The sequence below is a fragment of the Ursus maritimus genome, unplaced genomic scaffold, assembly GCF_017311325.1.
Source record: "Ursus maritimus isolate PB19 unplaced genomic scaffold, ASM1731132v1 scaffold_21, whole genome shotgun sequence".
NCBI lineage: Eukaryota > Metazoa > Chordata > Mammalia > Carnivora > Ursidae > Ursus > Ursus maritimus.
In genome coordinates this window covers 37,626,246-37,649,732 of record NW_024424564.1, presented here as the reverse complement: position 1 = coordinate 37,649,732, position 23,487 = coordinate 37,626,246, and the positions used below count along the sequence as shown (strand labels likewise).

General features: G+C 43.5%; 1 protein-coding gene across 6 annotated transcripts in view; it reads right to left on the bottom strand.

The window, feature by feature from the left end:
- DRAM1 (DNA damage regulated autophagy modulator 1) overlaps nucleotides 1-23,487 on the bottom strand; it is a 79,219-nt gene that overhangs the window by 24,787 nt on the left and 30,945 nt on the right. For 3 of the 6 annotated variants that reach the window (XM_040637377.1, XM_040637379.1, XM_040637376.1), the window contains 2 exons: nucleotides 20,978-21,070; nucleotides 17,539-17,640 (listed from right to left, as the gene is read on the bottom strand). In XM_040637377.1, coding sequence (XP_040493311.1) covers nucleotides 17,539-17,640; nucleotides 20,978-21,070 — 195 coding nt within the window. Of the gene's footprint in view, nucleotides 1-17,538; nucleotides 17,641-18,032; nucleotides 20,396-20,977; nucleotides 21,071-23,487 lie in introns of those variants that run through there. The other 3 variants (XM_040637378.1, XR_005836726.1, XR_005836725.1) reach the window with 3 other exon arrangements.

Genomic DNA, 23,487 nt, shown 5'->3' with positions numbered 1-23,487 from the left:
CTTTTCTGTTTCATAGGGAATCATTTGAGCTATGATCAATCTACCGACATGGAATAGTTATCCTCTACCAGAGAAACAAGAGAGTATGATACTTGAGAGCCTGAGTTTGAATCCTGGTTCTATTGTTTACTATCTACGTAACCTTGTGCAAGTCGTTTAACTTCAGTTTCTATCTCAAAATGGAGGTTTTAATAGCATGTATCTCCTACCCTGTCAGCACTAAGCATGAAAAATGTTATCTCATTCTAGGATTATTCCATGGCACCAGAAGAAGTAGAATCCAGGAAGCCTGGATACCTAAACTTGTCTTCATTCATTCTTTCATCAAATATTTACCGAGTCCCTAAAATGTGCTGGTAGAAATAGAGCAGTGATGATGAAAAATGTAACTCAATGCCATCGTGGAGTTTATGGTTTCCTGCTTCATCTGCCACCCTCGATGTGACCCTTCCATGTCACTCAGCACCCTAAGTATAGTGTTTCTCAAAGTAATTTGAACATAAGAATTACCTGGCATTCTTGTGAAAACACAGATTCTAAGGCCTCATAGGAAGATTCTGACTTCCTTTTCCTCACTGGCAAAATAGGGAGCAAAGCAACCCCTACCACAATCTCATTGTGCATTCCAAGAGAAAGAGCATATGGGAAAGGGCTTTGGAAACCATGAAGTCACTTTCCAGTGTGTGGCATCCAGGCTGTCTCTGGAGGTTCAAAGAAGCCAGCCAAGGGCCACTCAGCCTGTTCTATCTCAGTGTCCTCTCACCCCACCTCCTCTCTCTGCGCTCTCTGGAGACATGTGTCGGAAGCTACCCACCCCCATTTTAACCTAACGAGCTAATGGATCTCAGACTGAAACCAGCCTCAAGTCTACCACCAAGGTGGACACCTGTATTCATTCTAGGAGTGCCTATTATAAAGCTTCAGAGGGCCATTCAGTGGCCGTAACTGGTGGTTTTCAGGGGACAGCCCTGCCTTCCCTTGTCACCTGCTGAAATTGGAGATTAACCCAAAGATTAGAGTGGTGAACAGTAGGGTCTTAGTAAGTTCTCCTCATCCAGCCTCTGTCCATCTCCCCAGCTTTATCTCCTCTTCTTCCTCCTTCATTTCCTCCTCCTCCAAACATCCATCTAACCTCTGACTACCTCTTCCCTTCTTTCAGTAATAAAATCCTCCAGTTTTGAACTGGCCACAAAGCCATCTAGAATAATGACTACATTTTCCAGCCCCCTTGCTACTGTGATTAATGGAAAGTCAGCATAAATGTCAAATGGCTGCAACTGGGAACAGTCCTCCATAAATAACTGGCATGTGTTTTATCCCTTTTCTATCCCATCCTGTCCTCCATCCTGCTGCTTGGAATGTATATGTAATGGCTAAAGCTCTAGCATCTATTTTGGATGTTGGGAACAAGACTACCCATCAGGAGAACTGGAATCGAGAGGGAGCCTGGAGCCCTGAGCACTGTGTGGAGCCAAGCCTCTAATCTGGTCTTGAATTATCAACCTCTGGACTCTTACATAAGAGAAAAACAAACTTCTATCTGTTTTAAGCCACTGTTATATTGGGTTTCTGCTACTCACATCCAAATGCGTCCTGACTGATAAACTGCTCAGGAGCTGGATTCTAGAATTAAACTGCCTAGGTTCTAGCCCTTATGAGCTCATAGACACAGGTCATTTGCTTCACTTCCTTGCCCCAGCTATAAAATGAGAATGTTAAGATAGCATCTACCTTCTAGGTAAGAAGGAGCTAATACACATGAAGCTTGACGTATGTAAGGCCTGGCACATAGCAAATGTCTAGAATAAAAGTATGCCCCAAAGTAGCAAGATTGAAGGTTATTTGTCTCTTGAATCAGGTGTAGGCTTTTTTAGTGCTGCAGCAATGGGAATAGTGGTAATAATAATATCTTTAAAATGTTTATAGAGCACTTTGCAGGAATCTTTTCAACATCTCTGTGAGTTACATATTATTATTTGCATTCCACAGAGAAGAAAATGGAAGGCTAGAGAAGTTTACTAACATGCAAAGACCACATAGCTACTAAGGGGCTGTGATAGGATTCACACCCAGGTCTCTAACCTGCGTATTCCCTTCATTTTCCACAAAGCTTAAGTGCAAGTTGTTGTACTGCTATGCATTCCTAACATGCCCTGAACGTGTAATTTTTGCGAAGGGACTTCCAGGCTAAATTTTTCTATTTGTAAAGAATCAAAACAAATGCCCAAATTCCCTGTGTAAGAAACTTTGTTTTCTGGTCCCTGACAGCTATGGGCCCTTTTATGTGATCACAAAAAAAAAAAAAAAAAGCCCTAGAACATACTTTGAAAAAAGGGATCCGACCAGAGCTCAGCTCAGCAATGGGAGTAGAGGAAAGCCTTGATCCACCTTGATTGCAATCCGGTTAACAGGGCCTGATTGATATTTCAGGCTCACCCTAAAAGGGGCCAAGGAAGAGTCGAGCATCTGGGGCAGGGATGAGGCTCCATGACAGTGCATGTGTTTTGAATTGGAGATTCTTTTAACAGAAGCAATTTGGAAGCAGGACTGGAAGCCGCTGCTAACTGGAACATTGCAGCCATTTTCCATGTTCCCTGAGGGCAAGGCCAGTAGCTCTCATTCCATTTGGGGGTATTTAAGTTAGATGCTAGGAGAACTTGTTCACTCTAATGATTGTGAAAAGCAGACACAAATGTGGATGCAGAATATTGTTACTTGTGCAGATTTTAAAAAGGTATAGGAAAAAAATCTTTCACACATAGAGGATAGGGACTGAGCCCCACCCTAGTAGAAAACAGGAGGTGAGCGCAAAGAGTAAAGGTATAATGGTTCTGATCAGCGAACACAGACCTAAGTTCAAATCCTAGCTTATACGTTCAGTGATCTGGGTCCACCTCCTCCACCACTTGGATCCTCTTCCTCCCCTCTCTATAAAAAGAGGATCTCTACCTCTGAGAGTGACTGTGAGGTTGAAAAAAAGTATGTCCAACATTATGGGAGTTGTTCAATACATATTCATTTCATCCTTTTCTCATGAATCTTTTCCTCTTCTTGACTTTATGATTCAGTACTTCCTGGAATTCTCAGGCACTAGAAGTTTTCCAGAGAGCTTAAACTGCTTAATTAGCTTCTGAGCTCTTCCAGCATCTTTCTGAGAGAGGTGAGTGGTAGAGATGGATCAGAAATCAGACAAACTGGGCTTTGCTTGCTGGCCCAGCAGAACGCCCTCACATGCCATTTCCCCCCTGTTCTCATGGGGCAAGAATGGGATTGTATCAAACAAGGGACTCTCCACCAAGACGCTCCACGCAGCATATGGAATCAGTGTGGCCTGTGGCCATTGCTTGTGCACCTTGCTGCCTGCAGAGTCATCTATGAGGGCCTGAAATCTCCTAAAGTGTTGGGACTGGGGTCCAACAAGAGGCCGTGGGAAGAGCAGACATCAGCTGGCTGGTACACATCCCTGCATGGCCTGGAGCCTCGGGGCCCCTCAAGTATACAAGGTAAGGATGAGATGGGGTGAATGCTGAAGACTCTCTCTAAGCTCACCATTCCTCCGAGCCGGGATGTAGAGAATTTCTATAGGTGAATAGTGATATCTCGGTCCTCTGTTCCTTTCTGTAGGCTATACTCTTGAATCGTGTCTCTTGAAGAAAACATTTTTTAAGTCTATGGGGGGCGGGGCTCCTGGTAGGGGCAGCATGGGGAGAAGCGGGGACTTAACAGTTAGGGGGGAGGTGGGAATGTGACAATATCATCTTAGAACGGGTCACTCCAATCTCTTGTGTTTGCCTGGGTTAGGGAGGCCTGCCTGCCTTGTTCTACTTCACAGGAAAATGACAAAAATGAGTGGGAAAAAGTTAAGTATCTCCATTTTGCCCCCAAGCCTTTTATAGTCTGCCACATCATTAAAAAGTCCTATTGCATAAGTCTTACACCCAAAGTTTAGAGAGAAAATATAAATTAAAAAGAATTTACATCCTCACAAAGTTTATTCTTTTCTTCACCTATATAATTTTTTATTTTAAAATGAGAGAGCTGATAAAGAATTCCTTTTCAACTCAGAGGCCCTATGTTTGTCCAATAACTTCCACTGTCAAGTGTAACTGCCCCAAAATGAACACAATCAATGACAAGCTGTTGAAAAGATTTGCCTTATATGATTTGTCTCTAAAGGTAAAGGGCACACATACAGTGTTATCTATCCTGATTCAATCCCAATATTTCCTCCAAAGGGGAGACAGAGACAGAGACACAGAGAGAGAAAGACCCAAAAGGGAGAGGAATTGGCTCTCAGTAGCTTTCCACTCAGCTGGAAAAGGAATTGGGGCTGGTTGCTACAACTTCAGTTGGCCCTTTCTTGTAGCATTTGTGGAGGGGCGGCCGTTAGTGCAGTCCACTAGTGCCCCCTATTGTCCACTTCAGGAAAATCACAGGGCGGCCTGAACTTCTAAACCTGGATAGGTCATCTTAACAGCCTTTCAACTTCCCTGACAAAGAAATCTCAGAAACTTGAAACTGTGGTTCCATCTTTAATTCATTTATATTCATTTATAATCAAGTAACATTATTATTTTAGAGATTTATAGAATGTTAGAAAGGATTTTTAGAAAATATTTAGCCAATTGTTTTTTACCTAAGTATATTAGCTCTGAGATATTAGCAGCTATTGTGTGAAACCAAAGAGGGCCAGGAAATACTGAGTTAAATAAACACTAAGTAAACATTAAATAAGCAGGTTCTTTCCTGCTGGCCTACTAAGATCCTTTAACGTGGATTATGTGTCACCCAAGGGGAAATGCAATTTCCCATTAGCACTTGACAGAAAACTACTTTTTATACGAATTTCTTGTAGGGCCAATATTCAGGAAACACACTTGGGTAGATATAAACGAGTCTAAATGAATTATTCTACGAATTTGGAAACAGTCCCAGAGAGGAGCTAGTGACTGTGTGGTAGCAGAGCCACCGTGAGGATCTATTGGAGGCTCTCAAGCTCCCAGAGCTGCTAATTCACCGGAATGCCCCTCTCCTTAGAGTTGATCTTTAGCATTTCTGTTTGCATAAAGCATGTTTATTTGTGGAATGGGGAATGGCACTGCCTTTAGCCAAGGGTACTGGGAAAGTGAAGTAGGCTCCTATCAAGTTAGCTCCAACTCTTTGTAGAGAATTTGCTTCTGGTATTTTCAATTCAATTTCTCTCTGTCTCTTGTGAAGAACTTCATTGTTTTATAAAAACCCCATATTCAACAAATACTTATGCACACAGCTTTGTGCTAGTTGGACAGCACAAAGAAAGGCAACATAATACACCACACTGATAACGAGCAAAGGTTTGGACATCAAGTTCTGGTTCTGCCACATTCTGGCTCTGTGTATTTGAACAAGTTACTTATTATCTTTAAGACTCAAGACATGGAAACAATCTAAGTGTCCATCAACAGATGAATGGACTAAGAAACTGTTATGTGTGTGTGTGTACATGCGTACATGTGTGTGTGTGTGTGTACATGCGTACGTATATATATATTCCAGCCTTTCAAAAGAAGATGTTGACATTTACAACAACATGGATGAACCCAGAAGAAATTCTACTAACACACAGAAAGAAAAAAACTGAATGAGGTCACTTTTAAAAATATAAAAATATTGAATGCATAGAAGTAAAGAGTAGAATGGTGGTTACCAGGGACAGGAGGTGAAAGAAATGGGGAGATGTTGGTCAAATGGCACAAATTTGCAGTTATATAAGATGAATAATAAAAAAGATCTAATGTACAGCATGGTGACTCTATTTCATAATACTGTAATGAATACTCTAGAGATTTGCTAAGAAGGTAGATTTTAGGTGCTTTCATCACAGCAATAACAAAAATGGTAACTATGAGAGGAGAAGATATGTTAATTAGCTTGAAGGCAGTAATCATTTCACTATATATATGTATCAAATAATCATGTTATACACTGTAAATATATATAATTTTTATTTAAAAATCAATTTAATAAATAAATATAAGACTTAGACTCCCCATCTATAAAATGTAGATTATACTAATACCTTCACAGGATTGCGCTGAGTATTAAAATGGCTAGTACAGTGCCAGCACATATAAGTTTTCAAGGAATATTTGCTATTATTGTTGTTGTTGTTGTTGTTATCCCTGTCCCCAAGGACTTAATAGCTCAGCTGGAGAAAGGAAACAGCACATCCAAAAGCTTCAAATAAATATAAGGGAATGAATCAGAGATAGCAACGAGGTTTCATGCCACTTGCCAACCCCAGGGCCTTCATTGACTGCCTCAGATTCTGTGTTGAGAAGAATTCTGAAGTTCTTGCCAGCCTTGAGGAGAAGGAGCGCCAGTATCAATTAGTGATGTTTTTCATTGGAAAGGGAGTGTGGATAGGAGGTTATACTTGCCATTCTTAGAATGAATGATAAAATGTCATGTGTAGTGGGTTAGATAGAACAGTCATTTCTGGAGGAGATAGGATAGCTGGAGTTGGGGGATGGGTTTGATATGAATGAAAGGAAATGACATAAGGAAGGAAGAGGTATCTGGCACCAGGAGTTTTCTTTTTTTTTTTTTTTCAATCTTTATTTTTCTTTTTAAAGATTTTATTCATTTATTTGGCAGAGAGAGAGAGAGAGAGAGAGACAGTGAGAGAAAGAACGCAAGCAGGGGGAGTGGGAGAGGGAGAAGCAGGCTCCTCACCAAGCAGGGAGCCTGATGCGGGGCTCGAACCCAGGACCCTGGTATCATGACCCGATCTGAAGGCAGACGCTTAACGACTGAGCCACCCAGGTGCCCCCACCAGGAGTTTTCTGAGAAAATGTGCTAAGGATAAAATGCACATGGCCATTTGGGTGGCAGTAAGTAGACCAGCCTGCCTAAAGAAAGGTTTGATACTATAGGCTAGCGCTACAAATATGGTAACCAGAGATTCTGAGCTGGTGACCCAACATCAAATAAGCTGTCCCATTGTTCCCAGAAATTTCCCTCATATGCACTGGCACATGTGCCTAAATTTGAAATTCAGAAAATGTGGACACCAGTAAGCCTCTCGTACCATCTCATCTACCATAGAGCTATTCAACGACTCCTTCCCTTTGCTCATGAGGACCATCCTTTTGTGTTCAGTTCATGGCTTCTGTTCAAAACCCATCAGTCTCTGTGCATTTTACAAAGTTGTTACAAATGTCTTCCATCAGTCACAGCTGGCATTGCGGCCCCAAGCATCTGAGATTCTTAACCAATGCACACACAGATTAAAAAGTCATTGAAAATGAAAAAGGGCACCTGGGGGGCTCAGTTATTAAGCGGCTGCCTTTGGCTCAGGTCATGATCCCAGGGTCCTGGGATCAAGCCCCGCATCGGGCTCCCTGCTCAGTGGGAAGGAAGCCTGCTTCTCTCTCTCTGACTCTCCCTACTTGTGTTCCCTCTCTCGCTGTCTCTCTCTCTGTCAAATAAATAAAATCCTTAAAAAAATGAAAAGTGAAGAATCAACAGAAATTGTAGCAGCCATGTATACCGTGTGCCCGCTCTATACTCAGAACTGCGCTACCCCAGGGGCAGTGGAGAGAAGGCGGGTATCAAAGAGATATTTATCAAAACCACAAATAAGAATGGGAAGTTTTGAAAAATTCCTGTTTGTAAAACTTCGTAATTTGGCATAGTGAGATTTTATTCATCCATTCCTTTTTATGGAATGTCTACCACTAAGCAGGGACTTCTGTATTAGTTGGGACTTATGTGGTTACAAGTGACAGAGAGACCTAACTCAAACTCATTTAAGCTAAGGAGAGGGTTGTTATAAGGGATAATGTGATGTCTGTGAAACCCAAAGACAGGAATGTGCCCAGGGCAGGGGAACAACTGAAACCAGAAGCTCAAAAACATCAGGGTTTTTCTTTATTCTTTTTGTCTCTGTGCTTCCATTCACTCTCTTCATTAGTTTCATTCTTCGTTCTAGCTAGTGATCAGCTTTCTTCAAGTGGTGAAAAACATGGGGGCCAATAGCTCCCTAACTTAACAGTATATTTAATAGCTTTGGTCACTAGGGGAAAAAAAACAAAACACAAAAACCAAAAACTTAACATTCTTTCTGATTCCAAGTTGAAAAATCTCAGGGAAGGACTCACTGAAGCAGTTGGAGTCAGGTAAACTCCAGAGAGTCATGAAACAATATGGCAGATCCTGTAGGAACCACACAGATGGGGATAAGGAAAGGAATCTTCTGGAAGAAAGAGGGTGGGGTGAGGTGCTGGGCAAACAAAACAAGAAGTGCCTGTGACATCTTCCCTTATTTTTCATGCCAACTCCACTTAGCTATCAATTCCACTCATTGAATAAGCACGTATTTACTCGTTTACTGAGTGTTTGCTACATACTCTATACTGTGCTAGATTTTAGAGATGAAAAGATAACCATGAGGCCTCTTAGCATTCAGAAGCATTCAGAAATACAAAGAAACATAAAATATACTTGGGTTAGGACCTCTAGGAATTTACCATATAACTGGGGAGAGAAGGCTGTGTATTTGGAGAATAACCAAGTGTCAAGCTGTGTGCTATGGATGATGAAGTTAAAAGAAGGTAAGTGGGGTCAGTGAGGCCTGGAACATTCAGGGGAAACAACTTGGAGAGGGTGATACTTCGGCAGAGTCTTTAAAGGGTGAGGAAGTTTTTGTTTATGACCACATGTGTTTCAAGTGCAGGATTTTCACAACATCACACTAAGTGAGGCCCTCTGCTCATGGCTCTCTGCATCTGGAGGCCTTCTGGAATGCAGCCGTCAGCCAGTGGCCCTGTTCCTCTCTCAGAGACAGGACTACCACCCACAGCTCTTCTGATAGTCTTGTTTTTTATTGCCATGGCTCATTGGATCAAAGCCTCTGAGTTTGATGCAAGTTCAGAATAATTCAAGGATTAACTCATCTCTCTGTGCTTGGGGAGCTACACAAGCAACATCTGGTAGAGCCTGCAGAGGGATTCTTCACCCAAGGAGTTTCAGATTTCAACATGTGAGCCATCGTGCTGAATAACATCATCGACGGGAAACAGCACTCAGAGACCTCATCTTGTAACAAGAGCTCTGTGTAGCACCCCGCGGTCTTGTTTTGCACACAATTATAATAAATGGTGCAAATTGTAACAGGTTCTTTATCATCTTGTTTCTTGCCAAAGGGACTGAATTCCACATTGATGGGGTTGAAATTCCCTTGTGGATTTCCTCTGGGACCATTCCATAACCCATCCTAGCACCATTAATAATACCCTTCCTGTGCATGGACAAGACCATAGGCTCACATTTTAACGTTGTCATAGGGAATCTCTTGGTCATTCCTTTTGTCAAATCCCATCTGTCCCCTCCCTGTCTTCCCAGGCCCCCTGAAAAGTCCTTGGTTGGGACCATTCCTTACCTTTTGGTAAATCCTGATTTGGTAAATCCCTGGCTCTGCCCTCTGTATCCCATGGGTTAGTCCCACCGCTCCTGGAGTTCTCTTCAATATTTTACCATGTTCTTAAAGGTGAAACACTGTAATAACTAATAGTTGGGTGTTATGTGCCAGGGATGTATCATTAGAGAGACACTGTTATCATTACCCATGACTCACCAGAAAGAAAAATGAGGCTCAGAGTTCAAGTGACTTGCCCAAGTACAAGGTATGAACCCATGTCTGTCTCATTTCAAAGACTGTGTTCTTTTTAAGAGATAAGTATAGGGACCCAAACATATGGTGATGGGAGTCTCAAATGGGAATCCCTACTTCTAAGTTGGGGAAGGAGAAGGAAAGAAGAAAACACAAAGAATATGGCTCTGAATTCAAAGGAGGAGAATTTTGAGTCATGGTGAATTATGTCTAAAGCCAAAATGGGTTGGTGAATATTGAGACCATTGGAATGAAAAAGGTTATTGGCAAATGTTTTCAAGAAAAACTTCAGTAGAGTAATGGACCTGAAAGAGGTTAGTGAGTGTGTAGAACAATACAGACAATATAGGAATTATTTTAACAAACCCTCCAAGGGATCCTGATACACACTCAAGTTTGTAACCCACTGCTATCGCAGAGTTTCTCAGCCTTGGCTGCACATTGGAATCACCCGGAATAATGATGCTTCTGCCCCATTTCCAGGCAATGGGGTTTGATAACACTCTCCAGGTGATTCTAATGTGCATCCAGATTTGGAAACCACTGCCATCATCAAAGAGGAAAGGGAAGGAGTAATTCTAGCTGCAATGCAGAGCTCTGGCTATCCCAGGAATTTTACTAAGAAGTGCTTTTCAAGCTTGAATGGGCACAAAGGTAATCCAACAAGCCCCCAGTGCTTCACAGGCATTGCTGTAGTGAATCCTCATGCAGGTACCATCATTAGTCCCATCTTATAAATGAAGACACTGAGTTCCCAAGAAGTTACCTGATTTACCTGGGGTGTCATGGCAAGAATATGGTAAAGCTGGAACTTGAAAATTAAGTCTTCTTTGACTCCAAAGTACTCACTTCTTTTAAAATAGTGGTAAAATATACATGACATAAAAATTGTCACTTTAACCATTTGTAAGTGTACAGTTCAGTGGCATTAAGTATATTCACAATGTCGTACCACTTACCACCACTATCCATTTCCAGAACTTTTTCGTCATTTCAAATAGAAACTCTATACCCATTAAAGAGTAACTCCCCATTCTCCTCCCCCCTCCAGCCCCCTGGTAACCTCTATTCTGCTGTCTCTATGAATCAAAGTATTTCTTCTAAAGCACTGTTTCTAGATGGGCTGAAAAAAGAAATGGAGGTGCCGAAATTGATCATTTTGTTTCCTTGAATAAGGGTATCTCTGGGTTAGCTAAGGCTCCCACCTGCAACCTGTGTTCCCAAAATTTTGAACAACTTGTAAATCCCACCAAACAGCATATTTTCTCTTGCCTCTGTGCCACAGCACAGGTGAATCCCTCCACAGTGTGCCTTTTCACACCTTGCCTTCACTTAGCAAGCTGTCTCCTCCTCCAAGTCCCCCTCCAGGCATGACTGTCCCTGGGAATCTGAATCAGGTGCTTCAACTGGTCCCACAGACCAGACTTTGCAAACTGGCATGCATTCCAATCACTTTGGCATTTTGTTAAAATGCAGATTTGGATTTAGCGGGTTTGGGACAGGGCCCTAAGATTCTGCATTTCTGTCAAGCTTTTGGGTAATGCTCATGCTACTGGTCCCCAAACCGCACTTAGAGTAATGAGATCAGAGAGTGCAGTGCTTTACCATAGCATGTTTTACTGTAGTATTCCCTTGGCTGTTTCACCATTCCACTGTAAATACCTTGAGGACAGAAACCCATTTTATTTATTGTTATATTCCAGAGGCTAGCATTGTGCCAACCCAGAGTAACTCTCAATAAATGTTGACATATGAATAAATAAATGAGTTCACAGGCTGGAAAAATAAAAAGGAACCAGATCTGTAAAGAGCCTCATAGACCATACCAAGGAATTTGAAATTTATCCTGAAGTTATGGGGAGCCACTGAAGGATTTTAAGAGGGTGATATATCAAATGTGTATGTGCAATGTGTTACAAAGGACCAAGACTGAAATCAAGGAAATAGTGAGCGACTGCACTAGTCCAAGCAAATGATTATGAAGGCCTGCACTAAGGTAGTGATGGTGGAAATGGAGAGGACAAAGAGGATTCAAGACCATAAAAATGGGTTGACCACACATTCCCATTCGCTTCAGACAGACCCAGTTTATTCTAGGTACAATTACCAATAATGTCCCTTTCTTTTCCCAAAATACCCTGGTTTGGATGAACTATCTGTTCACCCTGTACATAGGAGATAAAGTTAATAGAACATGAGGTGGGGTGGGGAGCAGAGTGAGCAGTCCAGGATATGGTTCTCAAGTTTCTGCCCTTGGTGAGCCAGTGGATGCTAACACCATTTACCACACTAGGCAGTCCAGGAGGAGAAGCAGTGGGAGAAGTTTCTCCTTAAAATAAAAATAATTAAGTCATATACAAGTCTTTGAAAAGTGTTATTAAGTAAATTGCAGTAATAGCATGACAAAAATTGCAAAGGAGACCCACAAATGGCTGAAATTTTGGGGATACTGATCAAAGGTATCACTAAATTGAGAACATCCTTCCTTCCCAAAGCTCTGAATTGTTAGTCTCAGATTAGGAAAGCTCCCCAATCTGTCCTGCAAACCAACTGCAGATGGGAAGTCAAAATGATCAATTAATTCTGGGTTTTGTTTTTCTCCATTTTCTTCCCTTCAAGTCATTGCTGTGTCTGTTCCCATCAGCCAATGGATTTTTAGGATTCGCTGGATCACATTCGACCGTGGTCATTTAGACAGTCAAAACAAGGATATACCATGTGAAGCCCTAACTAACTGAGGAAGAAGGAAGAACACATTCCCTGGTCGGGCCTGAGCCAAAGGTCAGTGAGCACGAAAATGTTCAACCTCACTTACAAACCGCATGACCCAACATCCTGACTAACCTCTGTTCACACTCGCCAGCACCTCAGCTTCCCCCCCGCCAACATGTCAACAACTAGGTAATTATTTAATAAACCTCAGAACATACCTTTGCTACTTCTTTTGGCCAGAGAAACCTGGGATTTTCCCAGTTTCAATTTCAAGGTGGCTCTTATTTGAGGGTTCCAAGTGCAGTCAAGCAGAAGAATAAATTCACCCACTAGAGCCTTTTGAGGGAATTTTCAAACAAAACTGTGGCTTTTCAAGTATTAAGAGGAAATGACAGACTGAACTAAGCTCAGTATTCATTTTAATACACGTGTTAAAGGTTGTGTTAGCAGCTGTCACATCGCTGGCCAGCTCTAAATACATCACTCTTCACTTTAAATCAGATGTCTTGGGTAGTACCTGGAACTTGCTACTCTGGGCTGACCCTGAGCAAAAGGATTGTTCCAGGAGGTGAAATTTGTCTTCCAGGCATCCCTATCACTGGTGCTAATGTCAGCCTGATGGGCAAGAGACCTGGAACCCAGGACCCCAAGTCCTGAGACCGTTACTGCTTCCTACTACTGTTGGAGACTCAGAGAACCCTATCACATGCTGGAGTCTGACACCAAACCCAATGAATCCCCCTGGTGTTTTCCCAGCCTGGGGACAGCCTCTGGACCCCACCATGACTTCCCCCTTGGGAAGTAGAGAGCAGATATTTCCAAACGGAAGACAACCCCAAGTCTGCATTACTGCACCAACCAGAAGCAAAAGATAAGAGTTGAAAGTCCTAAGAAAACACACCTCAGAGCCACCAGAGCCTTAATCACACTGAAAGACCTTTCTCCAAGCCCCACTTTCCAAAGGAATCCTTGGCCATTTCTGTGTTCCTCCTCAGGGATTGTGGATGGGTGCAGAAAAGTTCATTTCATACACCCACCAAAAATCAGGGGTGGCATACAAGTTCCCCCTCTATTATGTTTCTACTTCTGATTCCCATGACCTACCCCTTCCATCCCAAGTCTTAAATGCAGAGTTCAACTAGGATCCACCCTTTCGAAGCAACACAGACATTTCACACATTCTTCTAAACTTGCCAGTTTGGGGCCTTGACTCCTTAGGGCATTGTATTATATGACTGGAAAAGCTGACAAATTCATTCATAATCACACATAATGGTTGATAATCCCATTGTCCCTGATGGAAAAGGTTGACTGCAAGAGGTACAGCCCTGGGGTGGGTCCTAAGCCCATCACTTGCCACCTGGTGACAACTTGACTGCAATAAGTTCGTCAGTGGTAAAATGGGACTAACTGTGGTGAAATTCCCTTCTCTCAGTGCCTTTGATATGGTTAGATGCTCAACCAATGTTAACAGAATCTGAGCGATAATTTAAGCGGTAGAGAAATGTCCTTGGTGGTTAGTGGTTAAGCCAAAGTCCCTAGTACCTGGTACTGAAGACAATCATGCTGCGTCTCTGTAGGTAATTCCAAATAAGATTTTCTTTTTCAAAATGACAAATGGACCATTCGGACAGTGAAACCATTCTGTATGATACTACAATAGTAGACACGTGCCATTATACATTTGTCCAAACTCATTTAATACACATCCCCAAGAGTGAACCCTAATATAATCCATGCACTATGGGTGATAATGATGTCTCAGTGTGGGTCCATCGATTGTAACAGAAGCATCACTCTGGGGGGGGGGCAGTGGGGGACACTGTGCTCGTTGAGGGGAGCTCTGCACTTCCTGCTCAATTTTGCTGTGAACCTAAACTGCTCTAGAAAGTAAAGTTTATAAATTTTAAAAATGCCATAAAACGTACATTTAAGCAAAATTAAAGCCTATTATTTCTAAATAAGTTTTTTTTAAGTTTCTCAAATCTGGACTTTCCTCTCTCTCTCTCTCTCTCTCTCTCTCTCTCTCTCTGGCTCCTGCATTGCTGGTGTCCCCCACTCACTGGGTCATTCCACAGTGACCACCAAGCTACAAGGTCAGGGAGGGCCAAAGGATCTGTGAATTCCCGCTGGTGTTCTGTCATGGGTCAGCTGGCCAGAAAGGGGCAAGGGGATATTGAGACCGATAATTGAGGTCTATAAAAGCAAAATGTTCTCAGAAGAAAGTGTAAGTGAAGTACTAGCCCTTCCAAGAGACACCAAAAAGAGAAAGTGGCTAGGAAAGGAACGAGATTAGAAAAGACAGTGACAAAAGCGCAAGATCACAATGAAAAACCCAAGTGAGATGGAGACACTTTTGACCATTAAAAGGAGAAGAGTAGGAACCAGAGAGGAGGAGAGAGAAGACAGTGGAGTTCTGCTATCCACAGAGAGGGGAGCAAAGAGCCTTGCCCTCCCTGCCCTTGGTGCTTAAATAAAAAGGGGAAACAAAGGGGTGTCTGGGTGGCTCAGTCAGTTGAGTGTCTGCCTTCAGCTCAGGTCATGATCCCAGGGTCCTGGGATGAGTCTTACATCAGGCTCCCCGCTCAGCGGGGATTCTGCTTCTCCCTCTACCTTTCCCCCCTGCTCCTGCGCTCTCTCTGTCACTCTCTGTCTCTCTCTCAAATAAATAAATAAAATCTTTTTTAAAAGGTGGAGGGACAAAGAGGGAAAGTGTTCATAGAACAGTGACACTGTCAGCCTGTCTCTGTCCCACACCATCTACCAGAGAATGCACATCTGTGCCTATCGATGAATATCCATTCATCGATATTATTGACTCACCAAGAAAAGGTGAATTTATTTTTTTAATTTTTAAAAAATATTTTATTTATTTGTCAGAGAGAGGGAGAGAGAGAGAGAGAGAGCACAAGCAGGAGGAGGGCAGGCAGAGGGAGAAGCAGGCTCCCTGCTGAGCAAGGACCCCCCCACCCCCCCGCCGCCCCGCCCCAGGACCCTGGGATCATGACCTGAGCCGAAGGCAGACACTTAACCAACTGAGGCACCCAGGTGTCCCAGAAAAGGTGAATTTATAGTCAGCATCCTCAGTTTAGAAAAAAGGGTAAAATAGTTGGAAAGGTTTTCAAACAAAAAATGATCAAGTAAAAAGGTTCCGAAGGCTAGATGACAGTATCTGTCAAATTAGAGATGCAGTTCCCATCCGCCCCAGCATCCCTGCTTACGGGAATCTCTCCCACAGATTTCCTCGCACGTGTGTGAAGTGATGTACGTACAAGGTCATTCATGTGCCAGTGCAGCAGTTTGGGAACCACACGATGGTTCCTCAGACAGGGGACTTGTTAAATAAACCATGGCACAGGCGCACAATGGACACTACACATACCTAACAGAACAAACTAAAAAAATGAGGAAGCGCTCTCTCTATTGATAAGGAAGCATCTCCAAAACATGTTGCTTCGTCAAAGGAAGGCTCAAAGCTGTCAGTGCGGTATGTGACGTTTGGCGTAGAAGTTAAAAGGGAAATATTTGTAAATGTGTTTCTGCTTGTATTTTCATAAAAAGTGGATATCTGCAAAAAGAGGTGTGTATTGAGTAAATGTGGATAAAGGAAGAGTGCAAAGGCTTTTCACAGAGTTCCTTTTTATATTGTTTTGATTTTTTAATCCCATGAATACTATTACTGATTCAAAAGTTTTAAAATGAGAACAAATGGTTCAGAAAGTAAGGGCTATAAGCAGGAGCAGCTGAATCCCCACTTATCTAGAAATTATCTTTCCACCCCAGCGTGCTGAGAGGGGTAACAGCAGTTACTGTATTTGCGTATCAGAGGAACTCTTGGGTGATCAGATCGGTTGGGGCTCAGACAGGGATACGCATCAGCCTCATCAAGTTTACCCAAGTTAAAAAGACACACCGTCAACTCATGTAACCAAGGAGTCCAGAGGTGGAGCCGGCTTTGGGGACAGTGGGGCACAGAGCCCTGCGCTTTGCTGAGGGACTGCCAAAGCTGGGGCTCACTAGGCATCTCGTGGCACCCTGGCTCAAACCACAAAACAGATTGTTGGTACCTCGTTTAGCATTTTCTAAGCATTGGTTTTGGAAGTCACCGCCACCCCTGATATGAGTCTGGCATGCCGCTGCCCTTCGTTTTAGAAGATGAGTCTCCTGGGGGTGACCAAGGAGAGTCAGAAGCTTCTCCTCCAGGGCCTGAGGCTGTGGTTGCTCTCTTATGCAACAGACAGGACGCAAATGCATGACATTCTGGCCTTGAGAATGCGGGGCATTCAGAGCCAGACCAAGAATATGTGTGTGGGGAGACGGCTGGGCTTACCGGCTGGCCAGAGTCAGGGAGTGGGAGAGAATGGGATACCACTTATCTCCCTCCCACTCCTCCTTCCTCATTCCAGGGCCCAAACAGCAGACCAGTGTGTCTCCAACTGAGTAAAAAATGGGAACATGGGACAATGCCACATGCAAGGGATGTTAGGAAACCCAAACACAGCACAACACTGATGTACTTAATTTGGTTTATGAAATGCAATTTCTGTGGAATTCTCTGTTAGTGTTAAGAAAGAAAAGAAAAAAGAAAAGAAGAGAGAAGAGAAGAAAAAGAAAGAAAGGAAAAAGACCCACTTGATTAGCAATCAGGAAAACAAGAGTCCCCGACTGGAACGGGTTGCCAGCCAGCAGCAAAACATCTGGCACGTCCCTGAGCTTCTCTCTTCTTTTCCTCGTCTGAAACATGTGATAAATCACTGCCTGACCAAACACAGGGGTTAAATAAAAACACAAGCTGGAAAAAGCATAACTTTGAAGTTAACTGAAAGCATGTTTATTACCTAAATGGTTTACATTTACGTCTTTTAACCTGAAAAGGTTGTCAGCAGGTATAATTTGCTTTACCCCGAAACAAGTTAAGTCGTCTTTCCTGGCGGGTGGGGAAGGGGGGATTGGGGATCTACTGCACTGTGTCTCTCCCAGACGCATTTCCCATTCCTCTCTTCTGAGAAACAACTTTCACCCACCACCAGCCCGGCATTTCGGACAGTGCCGACCCCTCCCTGCTCGGGGGGACACGTGACACAGGGCTGACTAATCAGAGCATCAGACCTCCCTGAGCGGGGATGGTCATGTGACCCAGGCCAGCCAATCGGAGACAAAGAGCTTCAACTCACGGGCTCTTGTGCGAACTCTGGAGAGGTCCCCTCTTTCCATTGGACAGGTTGTAGCCCACGGGCTCCTAGAAGCCATCTCACTCCCATCAGGGGAAAACCTGCCTGCGAATGATGCCAACGGAGAGAAAAAGTAGAGCTAGGAGAAGGAGAGAATACATGGAGTTCTGGTACCACTTTTGGATCCAACCATCCCTGAAGTAAGCTCCACCCCGGGCTTGAGTTAATAGATGCCCCTTTCTTCTTCGACACGTGTGAGTTGGATTTCTGGTGCCTTCACCTCCATGAGTCTGCACTGATGCAAACTTCTGATACTAATGTTTGAGTCTCTACAAAGATGAACCACTGCGCCCACATGCAAAGCTACAAGAATTAAGAAAACATAAGGTTTAAACTCTATTTACGGGGTCCAAGTGGAGCTAGGATTGTTCCCTGGGTATGTAAACTTCTAGTCGTACCTAGTCGACATGTTGCAATTGAACCGAGACACAAATTACTAAAATAAAGAAATATTTCATTTTATTTTACTCTTTCAGCCATGAGGCCCAAGGAAATGCAAGTTCATGGAAATTAGAAATAATACCGAAATGTGGATGAGACCAGCTTTAGAGGTTTCATGGAATTCGCAGAATGTGATTGTCTGCAGTGATTTTTGGCGTTCTCAGTTTGCCAAGCCAGGTATACCATTTTGTCTAGCCCATCTAACAATTTTGGTGGTAACTGTCGAGGTTGAAGAGAGTTGTCATAGAGTGGTGAAGCCCAAACAACTGAAATGTTTACAGTACACAAAGCAAAACAGCCAACATTACTGGGTGATACAGACTCTTCATTTATCACTTAACTAGTACACAGTGTGCCAGTGTAACTCACTACGCAGCACTGCGAACATGCCCAGTCATGCCTTCCTTTGTTCGCGCGTCCATTCATGCCTTCAATGATATTAAGCACCTACTATGAACCAGGAGGCACCCTGGTAAATGCTGGAGTTACAAAGTTAAAGATTAAGGCCCATACTCTGCCCACAGGGAGCTCCCAATCTATCTTGCAAGAGAGATAAGGAAATGAAGAATGACAATGCACCATGAGAAGTGCAGGTAAGAAAAGTCTGTTCGAAGTGAGTCCCAACCGTGGATTCATTCTCCTACAGGTTCCATGGCGCAGCTAAGTGACACTTCTCCCCCATCTTCAGAATAAGGAATGCTTGACATAGTTTCAATCAGTCTTTCATTTCCAGTGTTACTTGGGGAGCCACAGCATTACGACAAGTTGCAACAGACTCAGACACGGTTATGGGGTTCACACTGCCGGACACACAGGGGACACGGTTTGTCATTGCAGTTGTGGCTGACGGCTTCGTTCACTTGACAGATAGTTACTGAGGAGCCAGGAAGTGCTCACCACTCCCAGATTTCCTCCCAGGCTGTCCAGGTGGGCCGCTCTGCCCTTGGCATATGCCCTTGAGGTCTGCACCCACTTGGCCGGCTGCAGATTTGTGGTCTTGAGGGTCTTCAAAGGAAGGCCTTCTCTTCAACTTTCAAATCTAAGCCTTAACATTTCAAGGCCCACTTCTTGCTCCAGAAGCATTTGCTTTTCCTTTGTCATTTGTGCTTTGGGTGAAAACGTGGAGTCTGTAGGTCTTGCTTAACAAAGGACTGACTCCCATTTCGTACAGTGTGCAAACGTCCAGCCACAGGCATTAAAAGGAGGAACAGATAACCTGCCCCCTGCCCCCTCCCCTTTCTCCTCGGTCTCAGACCTGTGTTCTTGTCCACAGGGTTAGTGGCAAGAAATGAATTCGAGACGTGAGTTTCAGCTTCCGAGTCAGACTGTACGTGTATCACTTTATACTGGTAACAATAAAGGGTGGTTTTACAAATGGTCTTTTTAATGCTTTTCACAGATTGGCTTTTGTGGAGGTTTGGTATTAACCAAAGGTCTCCTTCCCATAATCCTGCCTTCCACAAATGGTCCCTGAGATACTTTCCCTCCTTGCTTATCCAGCAAAGACAACAATCCGGACTCCAGTGGGGTTTTCCTTGTCAGGTGCTCACCTCCATTTTATTATTGTTCTAAGGCTTTTCTAATCTGTCTTGCTGAATTCATTCCACCTGGAATTGGGCCCACTATGGAATGCCAGTTAGCAGCAAGGGTAAAGGCTGTGGCTCTGGGAGCAGGGAGGCCCACGGGGGATGGAATTTAAAAACTGAGGTCTTCTGTGTTCACTTAGAGTTAATGTGCATAGAGAGAGTAAGGCCTTTCAATAGAAGCATTTTGCTTAGTTCACTTAAAAATCAGAGTATCCTTGTTAGTGTTCATTTGTTAACTAAATCTTTATGATCATTAGAAATCAAACTTTATAAATGCTCTCATGATATAAAATTAGACCATTCATTCTCTAAAAATAAAATTTAAAAATGAATATGCCCTGATTTTACTTGTTAGTGAATTCCTCACTTAGTGTATTCCCACAAATCACTTACCCACAAAGAAAACACAAAACAGAATCTGTGCAAAAATAAGAGCTCTCCATTTTCTGTAATACCTTCTCTTTTCCGTAATGAATTTGTTCACGTAAAAAAAAGTGTCTACTTGGGAAATTATAAAAACGTTGCTACAATGTCATAAGTCTGTACATTCTCTGGGAAAACATACCTTTGGAAATAGTACAACTATTGGGAATTCTTAAAGAAATTCGAGTCGTGGACGTGCCGCAGATACATTCCACTCAGGGCCACACTGAAACCCTGTCTGTCCTCCCTGCCACTTCCAGAAATTGTCTGCGACTCTCACTGAGTGAGGTATCATTCTTCTTTCTTCAAACATCATCATTGATTTCTGTGGATATTCTTAGCGTGACACTCTGTTAAAAACAGAAGAAAAAGGTTCCGGAGAAGGCAAACTGGTGCCAGCTACAGAAAGCCCCACGGCTCTGCACCTGCCCTCAGAGATGACCTCACTACGGTTTCAGCAGAGCTGGAGTTGGGTCTGGAAGAATTTTCTTGGTTTTTTATATCCTTTTAGCTAAGAATTCACTTGTCTCAAAATGTAAAATTTTCTCTGTTGTCAAACCTGATAAGGTCCCACCTTCTCTCTGCCTTGGGAACATTTTTCAACAACAAACTTTTGTTTATTAAAAGGACATATTGCCTATTACTTGGAACGAGTAAGCGAGGCCTGCTCAGAAAGCTAATAACCAGGATATATGACTATGAGCAACCAGGGGGCAGAGGACATATGAAAATTTCATTGTTTGGGAGAGCTGTTAGCGAGGCTTCCCTTAGGGAATAAACTAAACTGTATAATATTTACGTATTTTTTCAAACACGTAAGAGTGAAAAGAAAGATAGTGCTCTTACTTTTTTTAAGTGTAAGAAATGTTCTATGGCGTTCTCCTAACCCTAACTGTCAGCAATTTGTAACACATGAACTGATAAATACCTACCTGGAAATCGTGGATGAATGTTAGGAAGTAGAAGATGAAACCAAAGGCCACTGTCCATTCGCAGATTGCGCTCACTACGTGATATATATAATCCTAAAAGCAACAATAAAGAACCAGAATTTAGCCTGAATACATTCACTGTAGTGCATGTACTGAAATTAAACGCTGGCCAGACCAGAGAGGGCAGTTGTCGGGTGAGCATAGATCAACCCCCTTGAGAACACACCGTGAGCAAGGCCCGGTGGATGAACACCAGGGCACTGCCCAATGAGAACACGGACACAATTCTCCCAAAAGTTCTGCAGGCTCACATACACTCTGGTTTTAAGATGAGACTGGGAAGCAAATTTTGACTCAAGAGAAGAAAGAATTTCCCACTCAAGGTGTGACTTGCTCTCCCACTGCTAGGAATCCCGAAGTTGAAATGCATGCTTAAAAACCACTGAGTCAGCTTTTGGGCCCTTATTAAAAAGAACGAGTGCGCACACCCAGAGGGGACTGGCTGTCACCACTGGCTGTGGGTTTCCTTGTTACTATAGAAAATGTCTTTTCGGAACACAGCTCTGCTTAATGCTATAAGGTAAACATAACCACAAAGCAAAGGCTAAGGAGACAGGGACACGGCAACTATCTCATTGGGGGCAGAGGTGAGAGAATGGAAGGCAAGAGTGGAAGGCTTTAATTGGGGGTTCCTCCTATGGAGGCCAAACAATTGATAAAAATAAATGGAACGGATGGTTGCAAAAAGAGAGGGAGGACGGGGAACCCCCTCCTCATCAGCTCAATTCCATTTTCACCAAATGGGAAAATATGACCCCGATGTTGCTTTAAGAGATTAAGAAAAAAGCCTGTGCGCCAGCGCGTGCGTGCATGTGTGGTGTGTGTGTGTGTGTGTGTGTGTGTGTGTGGTGTGATCTCTCCTGATTTTTAAATGTGGTGAATTACTGTCAAAGCATTTTTAAACATCCAAAGTTCACCCGGGTGCCTCAGTCAGTTAAGCATCCGACTCTTGATCTCAGCTCAGGTCTTGATCTCAGGGTTGTGAGTTCAAGCCCCGGTTGTGCGTTCCATGCTGGGTGTGGAACCTACTTAAATACAATACAAGAAAATAAACACTGAATGAAAACTGCATGTCTGCATTCTGACTTGAGCCCACATGCCCAATGAAGCCTGTGGACTGTGAACAGTTCTCCGATTTCAAATAGTGACCTATTCTTTTTTCCTCGACTTCCCTTTCTGCTTTGCTAGGTTATACGCATGACACACAAATAGGCTGGCTTGCGTCTGCAGGTTGAAATTATCAATGAGATAATTATCAATGAGAGAGAACACCTGTCCCCACGGAACACAAATAGGCTGGGTTGCGTGGAGAGAGCACCTGTCCCCCATGGAAAGGGGACAGGTGCTCTCTCTGATCCAGTTTTCATCCATGAAGATGCATTGGGTGCATCAAACCACAGCCACCACTCCTCGCTGTCCACATGCGTGTTCACATCCATCCCTGTCCTGGGCCAGCTCACACTGGGGAGAACCTGATCAGTCTATGCTGGGGGTAGAGAACGGAGGCCCCTACCTCCTTTTGGGGACATTAGCAGGAGATCCACCTCATCCTTCATCGTTTCTTTAGCCTATTTCATGAAAGCGCACAGAACTAGGAGTGCACACTCCTCCCCTGCACTTGTGGGAACGCAGGCGACGCTCTAATCCCCTTGCTACGTAAAATGGGGCAATGATATTAAAACTCTCACCACCCCTACCAAGGAAGTCAATGCACAGCAATGTGCTGTACAAGCTCCCAAGCCCTCCACGGAAGTCTGGGGCAGTACCCGGGCAATTATTCCACTCAGTGAATTAACGTAAAGGGTTTTGCGTGCATTCATTGATAATGGGAACAGAACGCAATGCAGGAGCGGCATGGTGCTTTATGGCTGGAGCAGAAAATGAGGTACTTTTCACATTTTTAATTTAGAAAATGAAATGAAAAACAATTTTTAATTGCCTGGGGGAAACACGGAGAAATCCTTCCCAGCAGCTGGTTTTTTGCTTGATTTGTGGTGGAAGATCGCCTCCCAGTGGCCGAACTCGTAAAGTACACCCGAAGCCGCCCCCAAGTGAGGTCTCGCTTTCAGAAAGGACTTTTTTTTTTTATTTCTGCCTGGATTTCTCTTCCTCACCATTTTCAGTGTCTCCGTAGTCTCTCTCTTTCTCTTTTTTAAGATTTGATTTATTTATTTGAGAGAGAGACAGAGACAGAGCATAAGCAGGGTCAGAAGGCCAAGGGAGAAGCAGACTCCCCTCTGAGCAGGGAGCCAGGCGCAGGACTGGATCCCAGGACCCTGAGATCGTGACCTGCGCTGAAGGCAGAGTCTTCACTGACTGAGCCACCCAGGCGCCCCTTCTGCGTAGTCTCCTGCAGGCTTCCCTCACATGCCAGAATGTGGAAAATCCCGATCCCGCTTGGCCCTTAAGCCACCATGTTATTTCTCCTCTTCTCTCCCCTCCCAACAGTG